The following is a 12,200-nucleotide window of genomic DNA, read 5'->3' as shown; positions in this document are numbered from 1 at the left end:
TTAATGTGAAAGGTTACAAACGTGCTCAGCACTGATGATGGCACAGATACCATCATTATTCCACTAAATGTCAACAAAAGACAGTGGCTTTTTTACGTGGGACGAATTTCGTCACTGATTATTGTCATGCACAAGTCTTTAAAACAATATCCAACCGCAAGTAGTCCGATTTTTATGGTTGGCTTTCACTCAACAGTATCCTGTAAATATGAGTGTAATTGCGATCGTTATGGTAGCGCAACCACAAGAGAAAGCTACATTAAAACTCGCATTCAGGAAGATGGGGCAATAAGCAATATTTTAAATAATAACAGATATTTGCTTTCAGGAAGGAACAATACGTTCACGACGTTTTTGAAACCTTCCCCCATTAAAAGCGCGCGTTGTGAGACCATCTATCACGTCAATCAGCTGTCTACCCTCAACAAAAACGCCGTGAATGCATTATCTCCACCGAGGTGACAACTTTAAAAATCCTACCTTGAAGGTTGTCTAACATGAAAGTCAACAACTTGTGTGTCCCATTGGGCTCAGCATAAATGTTCATGATGTCTTTACTGAGTGGATTTCCTACTAAACCGAGAACTATGAGATTAAACAGCTTCCCCAGTTCATATGGCAGAATCCTTAATTGGTTATGACTCAATTGCAGTTCCCTGAAACATCAAAGTTTATACTTACAAAAAGGGATTATTACTTTAATATGAATTACAAGGGACTTACACTCCGGGCTGCGCTGGGAAGGTTACGAAGGGACTTGTTAGGAAGGAGATGAAGGTCTTATAACGCAGGGTTTGAAAAAAGAGAAGAAAACGTGATGTTATATAAGTTGTCTTTAGCAGGCCCACAAAAAAAAGACGGCTATAAAAATTACACTTTTCATTTTCGTTGCTGACAGAAAAACAATTACGTGATTCAGAGGTTTTTTCGAGCTGCTGAAAATAGGCATGACCCTACAAGGATCTACAACTTAGCATTCAATTTAACACGGAAAATGCAACCAAAAATTCATTGAGTGTAAAGAGCGGGCCTAATAAATATGCATCGTATAGTGTCGCTTCAAGTTTTACATTTTTATGACGACAAATAAATCACGTGGATCGTTGTGAATATAAATTGGAATTGACTTCACATTTCTAAATACGGTCTAGATCCGGTAAAATAAATCAAATTGTCGAGGTTGTTATCAATGCAAATATTAGATTAAAGTGTAAAAATCTCTCTATAAATACTAACCTCCATTTTGGTGACAAAATTTTGCGGTTTTACTGCATCAGCGAGTAAACTAAAAAACTAGAATAGCGTCGAAGATAACCTTCGCGTTTTGGAGTTATGTATTAATTTAAGGCCATTTGTTTGACTTCCATGACTAGTCATTTTATGGTCGGACGAAAAGGTGAATTTTGCCACAAAACAGCATTTTTTCAGCAGTCTAATATTAAAAATTGGTTATTTATAGAAAATGAAAAGCGTTGTAAATAACAAGATCTAGATTATTCCTTTGGATGCTTTTAACTAAGATAAATTTAAAATTGTAATGGGCTTGGGACAATTTTAGCCAAAACTAAAGAACTACCAATTAGCATATAAACACGATAACACTGAGCAAATAGCAAAGAACAGTGACCTGAGGTCGCAAATTCTCACTCAAATTATACACCGAGTTTTTATATTCCACGCCAATTAGAAAATTTTCAATTTGCCGAACAAGTACTTGTGATTTTTGAGTTCTTTTTGAGAAAAAAAATCGGCCAACTAACTCTAAAATTTTCATTTTCTCAGAAGCTTTTCGAAGCATGTAAAAATGCTAAAAAATCCAAACAGTTCAACGAAACAGAAGAATCAAAGGCATTGAAATGATTCCGAAAATCTGGAGGATTCATCTGAGGAAAGATGAACGACATTGAAAGGATCAAACAGGTTTGAAAAATCTGAAGAATCTTAAAAACTAGAAGAACCCTTTTCCTAAGGTTACAGAAATAGCTAGATTCTACAATTATAAATTTTTCTAAGCAATACCTAGCTACTGAGGAAGTCCATCCAATTTAAAAATACATTTCGACCACTAGGTTTCTTTTAATGTTAATATTAATGTATAATTTTCCATGAAATTGTTAAAATTATAACGGAGAAAATTTTTTTTTTTCTTAAATTTATATACGATTTTTCCTAAAACTGTACAGAAGTTCAATTAAAAAATTTGGGGTATTGCTATTGAGCCTCTAGCCAATATTTGTGTAAAATTTAAAGAGAATCCTAGAAAAACGATTGTCACTAGAATACCATTTTAAGGACTCAAAAAAATTATAGAATTCGATAGACCGTAAAATTTTGAAACTAGAAGATCCAAATAAGGCAAATTTTATAGAAACCGAATGAGTCGTATGATTCAAAGAACATAGAAAGCATCAGGAAAGTCTAGAGAAAATAAAATTCACAGCATCATGCACTCTAATCCAAAAAAAAAATAGGAATCTACATAAGAAATTGCATATTGTGGGATAATATGATAGATAAATATGGTCACAGACATTTTATTTTTTACGTATTATCCACTCTATAGTAATTACTGATCCACAATTATCCAGGAATTCTATAGTAATTTATCCATATCTGGTTATGCCACAAAAATCACAGCGATTATCTGTGGTCTTGCAAAATCATGATTACAAGACATTTAGTTATTATTCAATAAACCATTTTACATATGCATTGAATGTCAATAGAAATATGTAAATTTAGTGTGCTATACTAATTACCCAATGTGTTACGTCCATACCTACCTGTTAACATACTAAAAAAATGTAATTTATAAATTGTGTAATGATATATTGCTTACTTGCAATTAAATTGCGAACAAGACAAACTATAAAAGCTGTAATCATTAAATTCTTTAAATTGTGTTAATTGAAGCATTTCCCCAATTCTTGATGCCGTGAGTCCTCAAAAAAAAAACTGCTTCGTGTCTACAAAACCAATAACATGTTTACGAAATTTCTGAATAAACGACCGGTTTTGTATCAACAAAAACGTAATTATCACACTATTCTGTTTACACAACAATAAAAACAAATTTTGTAACATAATAAAAGGACAATTCTGTAAATTCAGCTTCCTAAATAATTCAATTTCTGGCTTTGTAAACACTTCAAAGACCTGATCACTGTTATCTGCCAAACCTATGTAATGTTATCGTGTTTACAAGGCTTTTTTACAAAAATGATGTAAATATCGTTATCGCACTACATTTGTGTGAAAAATGGCCATTTTAATTATCTAGTGAATGCCTTGGCCTAGGTCACCCTTATAACATTTTACGATAATTTTATTTCAAGTGTGTTTACATTCCAATCTGTGGCTAAAACATTGTTTTTGCAACAATATAAATAAAATCTAAAAATATAGACTTTGATACGCCTGTTGTAAACACAGATCTTGGTCAGAGGGGCTCACCTGAGTTGTATAAGTTCTCCTAGCTCTGCAGGCAGCGAGCGCAACTTATTGGATGACAAATCTAGCTTCCTCAAGTTTACGAGCTGGCAAATATCAGGTGGCAATCGTTGCAGGGAATTGTTTTTTAAATATAATGCTGTAAGGTGGGTCATTTGAAAGAGGTTTGGGCTTAGATTTCGTATAGTCCCTGTTATCTCCAATTCTGTCCAAAATGACTTTTTACCAGCCGCTTGATCTTCAGCAGACATGTAGGTGTGAGTTCTTCTATTAGAACCATTGTTCTCATACTTGCTGTCCTTAGAATTGCGTGGCATAATATATCCTAGAACGGGAAAACACATTTTTAGTTGGGAATTGAAATTAATTCAAGCACTGGAATTTTGACTAATGTCATTGTTACAGCCACAATCACTTGTTTACAACTTTGGTGGCTTGAATCAATGATTTTTGTGCCTAAATTAAGTTTGCGATAAGCATTTTCATTTGCAAACGCCACAATTTCGTTAAAACGGTAAAGTTCAACAAACTCTTGATGACCCTGTAAACAAGGGAAGCCTGAAGAACTTGGCTATTGTAACGAACCGCCTGTCATATTTGTTGTCTTTTTAGTCATCAAAATGATGAGAAAACACGATAATCGTTACGTTTTTTCGTGTTGTTGATCGGTTTTATTCCGTTTACTTACAAAACGAATGGCATGACGCACGAAATTGTTAACTGTAGAAGACATCAACAGGGATAGACAGGCAGCCGCTTTGGCGATAAAATACGCTTTTAGCTCGCTAATTTAATGAAAATACGTTTCAAACTATGCACTAATTACCTTCATCTACTCCTTAATTAATTATAAATAGCGGAGATATGTACAAATAACTTTTTTCGGGATATTCACTTTATACACAACTTCTCCATAAAAAGCCAGATTTCAGGGTAGGCAACTGCTTTGACATAACAAAATTCCCTGTTTTGACAGACAAGCTGTCATCTTGATAATTCATGGGTATGCAACCAATAATACGTTATTTTCGCAGCAAAAAAAAATTGGATTTTATAATAATAGTTTATTGACCTTATGAACTAAAAGCACAGACTCACATACTGTTTTAAGAGTGAAGTTACAGCAAACAGAATACATAGTCATATAAAATACATTTGCTGCCAATTAAATTAAAGTAACACTAACTTTAAACTAGGAAATAAGTATGGAAACATCAACTAAGGTTAATCTACCATTTTTTGTACAAAACATGAAAAATGTAAATGGATAATAACCTTAGTACTATGTGGAGAAACTAGAAAAAACGATATTCCATGCCAATGAGTCTTCATCACATTCACTTAGTCATGCTATAATCAAAATTAACGTGGTGAATTTCACAAAATCCGTAATTGCACATGAAACAATTACAAACAGTTTAAATTTCGTCAAAGAATCTTAGCGGCCCACAGAGCCAAATAACTGAATTATGAAAATAAAACATGAAATAACATCACAGTCTCCATCAAACAATCACTCATTACTATACCTTGGCTACACAACAAAATCGAATTTTGCAAAACGTAATATTGAACCAATGTACAACTCTACTCGTCTAATATAAAACACAATTTGGAATGAAAATCGTAATCTTCTTGATTTAGAGAAACAAAAGATGTGTAGGCACTAAGATATAAGTTTTGAAGAAAAATCCTCCAAATTAACAAAACAGGCATCAAATGATGTGTGGGTACATTATTTTTAAATAAGAAGGATAAATATATATTGGCACAGTCTTGAATTAACCATCCTCCTTCGGGGGCGTAAACCAACCTAAAACGCAAGATTTTATGATAGTTTCATTGTTTGAATACCTCACCGTTTTTTTCGTGAATTTGTACAAGAGATTTAAAACTTTGCTGAGCACGCGCGAGGCTGTATTGTCCTTGGGAGCAAACTTTTGGTGTTCCAAACTGAATGCGCGCTTTACCTTTCACTAACGTCGCGGAAATCTGCATTATTACAGCTTCGACGGTGTACGCACTTGACCAGCCTTGTTTCGTTAACAATTCCATGCATATCGCCCCTCCAACTAAGACGTAACCTCCTAAAACAGCAATTTATTCGGTGTTTCTTTAGATCAACAAGAGCAAACCTGAGATAATTGGATGTACCACTCTTACAAATGGCGGTTCAAATGGATAAGTATCTTTGAAGAGCATGTTGAGTAAAATGGCGTCTTTGCCTTCCTTTTCTTTCAACATTTGTAGATCGTGACTTAAGGGACTATCTGGATCTACTGCCATCAAACGGATATTCCATTCGTAAAGCGATTCGTTTACCAGTTCAATCTGGTACATCTTATTTTTGAAAGATTCAGATCTGTATATATCCCTAAGTTCTTTCATAAGACGATCTGTCGCTTGCACCGAGCCCGAGACGGATCCCTGCACAACATCAATTAGTAAAATATAACGAACACAATGAAGAGACTTTACTTTTAAATATTCCTGCCTTTGGTTTTGTCTTAAGCGTTCTAAAGTGGCCAAATGTTCAACACCCATCTCGTCAGCTTTCGGTCGGCTGTCTTCCATTTCCATAGCCAAATCTTCATCGGCGTCACTATCTTCTTCTGCGTCGCTGTCGGCGATGTCGCCTTCAGCGTCACTGTCAAGGCCCTCATCTTCCATCAACTCGTCAGCAGCACTTATCCTGGACATGATACAAAATACTAAAGATTATGACAATATAAGACAAAGATGTAACGTCACGTTGAAAGTAGAACTAAATTTTTCTCACAAAAGTACATAAAAATGAATAAAATGAATAAAATTTGTTTTATTTCAAAATTCTGTTCTATTACGAAATACATTAAAAATAAATCGTGAGAGTATAGTTCGGCACGAAACTACTTTGGAGTAATAAAAATATAAACACATTTGCGCCTTGCAATATTTCAATACAAAGTATTTAAGTTAAAATTAAAGTGTAACGGAAAAGTTGGCAAATCGTTTTTCATTTAAAATTAGCTTACAACAAATACCAAGTGCCTTCATTCTAAATGTACATTTCTAATCAACTATGCCTGTTTTAGAAGCACATATTATCACGAAAATCCTTGGAAAACAATTCTCCGTTAGCAGTAGTGTACAAACAACATTTGCGTATGTTAGTCTTAACATTTCAACTATGTTATCTGAAATAACAAGACGACATTACTACTAAATAATTAATTTTAAAGTCGTTTTTCCTGCCAACAAAATCAATATTATAAAGGCATTTCCTCTTTAAAATATCAATAAACAATGCAACAATGAAGCGAAATGTAGTTTCAAAATTCTTTTCCCAGTGGAGCTCTTATTGTGGGAACTGGTTTATAGGTAATATCAAAAAAGTACCTGCTTGGCCTCAATAAGCAAAGGCAATTTTTACAATAACATTGGGCATTTGCATTTTATTGGACTTAAATACGCGGATACGACCTTGAAAGTAAATTTACTTGTCCTGAACTTAGCGATAACAATTTGTGGGTGAATCATTTATTGCGATTCGACAAACTCAATATTTGTTATGTTAGGATATCCTATTATGATGTATAGTATAATAAAATTATAATTATAATATAATCTATAATACGCAGCTATTTAAAAAGCTCAATGCCCTGGTACTAAAAATATTTATTAATATAGGATCATATTCGAACTAATCGATTTAATAATCAATCATAAAATTAATTAAAAAAGTGCGGTTGCTTTAATCGTATTATGTAGATTACAAATCCATTTTTCATGTAAACCTACAATAAATTAGCATGCAGCAAAAAATTGAACGCCAATACAAAATAGTACATTAGATAAGAAGGAAACTGTTTTTTACAAATAAGAGAATGTTTAAATAATAAGTATAAAAGCTAAAAATCAAAAGGTGGGTCAACCAAAATTATGTAAAAACTACCATTCGTCTTCAACTTCTGAGTCATCCCGCTAAAGAACGAATTTTTTAAAGTTTATTAGGTAACATTACTCCTGGTGTCCACAAAAAAAAGAGATTTGGGACTGAAAAACCACCACAATTCTAAATTGACCAAAAACACAAACTTCTGCATTGAAATGAAGTCTCTAAAAATTTGTTCCACCCATATAATAAATAACTGAACCTGTTAAAATTCTTTCTTTAGAGCTTAAGGCACAATTTGCATAACCACAAATAACTGTCTTTTTTAAACCGCTTGCTACCAATTTTCACCCATTATCTGGCTGTAAAACCATTTCAAATAATGAATATGAATATAGTAAACAATTTAAAGTTAAGCTCGCTCCGTCAATTAGAAAAAAAATCGATGTAAAAGTGTAAACATTCAAATTTCGCGCCGTTAATTTTGGTAATAAAATTTAAATTACTGACATGTACACTTGCGATCAAAAGTTTTTAGAGATCATTTTGAGTGTCGTTTTTTAATAAACTAAAAATATAAAAATTTGTCTGTTTTCTGATATAATTAAAATCAATGAACAAATAGTTGAAGAATGAAGAGTTAAAAAATTATGGTGACAACCGTAACCTCACATTTGGGTCAGTGTGACATCCAGTTGAATGCAGACTGTCATCGTCAATTCTAGTGATTTTGTTACAGTCTGTTTTTTTAAACCACCAACATCGCAATCTCCTATATTACAACCGGCAACGTTGTCTAGGGAGATTTTTGGTGAGAAAACAAAATGTCAAATTAGTGACATTTCAGAAAATGACGCATTGTTTCCGTTAAAAACGTTTCTTTTACAGCCTATTGGATTGCAAATCAAAGGATTAAATAATAGTGAAGACTCGGCACAGCCTGAAAGGCCGTTTTGTGTAATCAAATTGTCAATTAGGAAACTAACCTAATTATTTGATTTTCTCCCCAAAAAGTCACTAGTGGGAGAGCGACGTGTTGTTTTTTTTTAAAGGACCTTATAACTAAAACAGTAAGGCGCGAAATTTAAAAATCAATCCTGTTTTGAATAAAAACAATAAAACATTTAAATTTAAAATGCAGACAAGCCTACCATAACCTGAAATAATTCCGAAACTATGCAATTAGGTAAATTCCGTTTAAATAAAGATGATTTTGTTAATTAAGCGAAACAGGTTCACCACACCTTAAAATTTAGGTTAAAAATAATAACGTTGTTTGTTTAAATCTACAAAACTGCACCTGTTCCTTCAAGGTACGTCCAAGTTTTTACATTTGTGATAACATAACATGCTCTGTATTGTAGTTGATGGATTTCCATTTAACTGATAACATTGTAATCAATACAAAGAATTGGCACTTATTCATCTGCCCTTACTAGCCTTTAAGATAAATTCCGTTCTATTATAATCCCAGCAGTGTAAACAACGTGATATGACTGTTGACACTTGTATGCATGAAAAATGGCAAGGTGGTCAACTGAGTACAAGATTATTTACCGATTTGTTGTTTGTGGATCTGGAATATGCAGCCTATCTAAATCAGGTGGCTCAGGGACGGCGTGTAAACGACATAGTTCCCTAAGAAGTATCGAAACTTGGTGGAGGACATGGTTGTCTAAACCTTCAGTGTTACTTAATATCTGCACAGCATTTGTAATACTAGTTTCTTCGGAATCGGCGAACCACACAGGGGGCACAGATGGGTAGGTTTCCTGCAATGGTTTTGTGTGAGAACCATGAAAGAGGACATCTAGTACAGTACTTCAGCTGTTTGTTTTTAGCCTACATATGTTAAATGTCAAAAAAAAGCAACAAAGATGGAAATACTCTTTGTTATCGTCTGTGGCAGTGAATTTCACAAAATTGAGCCACTTTTTCACAACTAGGATCTTTCTTAAACTAAGCCTTACCGTGATGTTCGCGTGAATTTCGTATTTTTTGCCGTTTTTTCCTATAAATCTACAACTCAGCTCATCAACACTCGCGGACACGATCTGAAATCGTTCATGGTTTTTCGAAAAGAATCCTTCTAATGTTCTTATTTCTTGTTTCAAAGTATTTAAACACGCCATAAGGCTCACTAACTATCAATTTAGAGCCCCTAATTACTTGAAGATTTTTTTAAAGAGCACAATTTTAACACTAATGTTTTATAACTGTTCACTCCCTGGACATACCAAGATGGCTGCTGACTTCACTTGGTTGAGAAAAGATTCGTTCGGGTAAAACCGCGGCACTTCGGCACGATTCGCGCTCCCAATTTGTATTGAATTAACGGGACCGTCTTTTTTTGCTTTCATTTCTGGGATTTTTTTAGATTTCAAAACACGGACCATTTAAAGCTACTTTTGGGCACAACTTTTTATAACCATTTTTCCCTTAATTTGTCATTGTGAAAAAATAAGGTCAATTCATTTGTTTGGGTTTTCACAAAATTTCTATTTTTCAGCCTTGAGCTTGACTGAAATTTTGCAATATTGTGGAAATCGTTTAATATGTGAATTACGAACGAAATTTAGCTCGAGGTTAACAAAAGACTATTTTCTAAGTAATAAATCTTGCTATACACTGACATAAATAAAGGGAGAAGAAAGAAGTGAAAGAGGGTTGAAGATGCAGGTATAAAATATTCCCTGGACGTTCGATTTTAATAAATACCGCCAATATCCCAGTACAAAAAAACATCTGGCAGATTTTAATATGCACCTCACAAATCACAATGCGTCCCCAGTCTTTATCTGTGTAAATAAATCTCATACACAGCTATGGTCACATAAATCCATAAGCAGAAGAATGACGTCACTTGTGGTCTTGCGTGGCCTAAATGTATGGGTGAAGGACGATTAATATCGTTTCCTAAAAAAGTTCACCATTTTTTGAAGCTCTCATGGGAAAAAATCGACTTTATAGAGGTCAATCATCCACCGAAAGTTTGATGGTGTTCAATTCCTTCGTCGCTCGAACTTGGCATTATTTTATTTGTACTAATTGAGTCTGGTTCTGGGTATTACAGGCGCCGTATCATCAAAGCAAACAAGTCCATAGATTTCTTTTTGGTTAAAAGCCTGTAAAGCCATTATGACTTTGCTTCTTGCTGTAACAACAGTAACAGAATCTTAATGTTCCACTAAGTTTTCCAAATTGCCGCCATTTAGATATAAAAACCAAAATGGGGAAAGAATTTCGCGACTACTAAGTAGGTTTTCGTTTTACTTACTCAAAATCCCATTTTCTGTTCAAAAAATCAATTTAAAATAAAAAAATCAACATTAAAACATTATTTTTTTTTACTTTATATTTCAGGTTTAGTTTCTATGTTCTTATAGCTTATTAACTAAAGATAAAAATTAAAATTATAGACAAACTGACAGTCACGACAAAAAAGTTTCGAAACTTTTGATTAAAGCCTGTAACTCTAGGATTATTAATCTAATAAAATTATACAGTGTGGTTCTCAAAAAATACAAATGATACGATGGACACCCAGAATTTCACTTTTTTATTCCAATGTTTACAAATATTATTAACTTTTTAGTACCTATACGGTTCCAAAACTAGACATTTTACGGACTCATTTAAGTTCCTAAAGTAAGTCGTTTTCGGACTCAATTCCAAAAAGTTGCCATGACAATTAATAAGGCATAGTTTTCAATACAATTTCATTTAATATAATAAATAGGTTCATCAATGAGTATACAAAAATAGGTTTGGAAAAATTCGAACAATGCTCTTCGCGTTTTCGGTAATTTTTTCAGGATTTTGCATTTTACGCAAAAAAGTAATGTTTATTTTAAACAAACTGATGGTTACATGACTTTAATTAAAAAATGTTGTTTATAACACGTACATAAAAAGTTTTTGCGGACTCAATCATCTGCTGTTCTGTAATCGGTAAACAGCAACGATGAGTCTGTAAAAACCGTTTTTTTTAATACTTGCAATTTGTAAAATAGCTATTTAAATCGACACATTTTTAACTGTTTTAGTTAAGTTAGTTTAAAAGTTAGTTTAACATTGTTTCCATTAGTGAATTAAAGTTTATTTCACTGTTACAAATCACGGAAATCATGTCACGAAACACACGAAACTTTTTATAATTTCGAATAATTTGAGATTGTAATTGTGGATAAAACGTTATATTACATTCGTGTTTTAATCACGCTTTCTCCATTTGAGAATATTGAACGTTGGAACTACGTTCTTGTTTTTAAATATTTTTGTGTGAACAAAATGTTGTCTTAAACTCTTGTACTATAAATAACTTTGTTGAGCAAATTTTTTTCAAAGCACAATATCTGTAACCAAAAATTTCACCAAAATACCAAAATATTTATTCGATTCGTCTTATAAATCGCATACATTTTACTCCAAAAATTCAATTTTCCATCATTTGCAGTTTTTGAGAAAAAAAATTGAAAAAAAAGCTTATCGTTCGCTCTGTAAAAAATGTCAAATTTTAGTAAAAAAAAACAAATTTCGAGACAATTATTTTTAAAATATTTATTCTATCAAACTATAAAATAGTAAAAAACAAACTAATTTTTTAAAAATTTAAAAGGAATACAAAATAAACATTTTTAGAATAGAATTTAGAATTCTCGAGTTTTCATGCCAATCAAGTCAAACTGTACCAAATCACAAAACTATAAAACTAAAGTGACAACTTTTAAAAATGTTTTTGAAACGAGCCAAAAATTCTATCTTTAAATCAGATAAAACGCTAGATAATGACGTCAATTTGCGAAATAATAGAACAAACAGATTTCATTTAATTTCAAAAAAACCTTTTTAAATTTAGTATCTCGTATAATCCCAG

General features: G+C 32.7%; 2 protein-coding genes across 5 annotated transcripts in view; both read right to left on the bottom strand.

The window, feature by feature from the left end:
• Positions 1–4,410, bottom strand: part of twin (CCR4-NOT transcription complex subunit 6-like twin) — a 33,227-nt gene extending 28,817 nt beyond the window's left edge. For 3 of the 4 annotated variants that reach the window (XM_088040207.1, XM_088040205.1, XM_088040208.1), the window contains exons 1-2: positions 3,454–3,809; positions 481–656 (exon numbers count right to left, since the gene is read on the bottom strand). In XM_088040207.1, coding sequence (XP_087896333.1) covers positions 481–656; positions 3,454–3,794 — 517 coding nt within the window. In that variant the 5' untranslated portion in view covers positions 3,795–3,809. Of the gene's footprint in view, positions 1–480; positions 657–3,453; positions 3,810–4,276 lie in introns of those variants that run through there. The other variant, XM_088040206.1, reaches the window with a different exon arrangement.
• An 89-nt stretch (positions 4,411–4,499) lies between these two features.
• Positions 4,500–9,623, bottom strand: LOC148173213 (ubiquitin-conjugating enzyme E2 Q2). Its single transcript, XM_088040236.1, has 6 exons — positions 9,295–9,623; positions 8,882–9,096; positions 5,929–6,142; positions 5,586–5,877; positions 5,310–5,537; positions 4,500–5,263 (listed from the first exon to the last, which is right to left on the bottom strand). Exons 1-6 carry the CDS (start codon positions 9,454–9,456, stop codon positions 5,232–5,234), a joined length of 1,143 nt encoding a protein of 380 aa, XP_087896362.1. The 5' UTR covers positions 9,457–9,623; the 3' UTR covers positions 4,500–5,231.
• Positions 9,624–12,200: the final 2,577 nt, after the last annotated feature.

This window comes from Gnatocerus cornutus, chromosome 6, assembly GCF_029298725.1.
Source record: "Gnatocerus cornutus isolate USDA-ARS CGAHR chromosome 6, icGnaCorn1.1, whole genome shotgun sequence".
In the NCBI taxonomy this organism is placed as follows: Eukaryota; Metazoa; Arthropoda; class Insecta; order Coleoptera; family Tenebrionidae; genus Gnatocerus; species Gnatocerus cornutus.
This window is presented reverse-complemented; position numbering and strand designations above follow the sequence as displayed.

Coding starts and splice junctions, on each gene's coding strand:
- LOC148173213 (XM_088040236.1), bottom strand. CDS start 9,456: ATGGCGTGTTTAAATACTTTGAAACAAGAAATAAGAACATTAGAAGGA. Junction 9,097..9,294: donor AAATTCACGCGAACATCACG/GTAAGGCTTAGT, acceptor AAACCATTGCAG/GAAACCTACCCATCTGTGCC. Junction 5,878..5,928: donor AAAGGCAGGAATATTTAAAA/GTAAAGTCTCTT, acceptor GATGTTGTGCAG/GGATCCGTCTCGGGCTCGGT.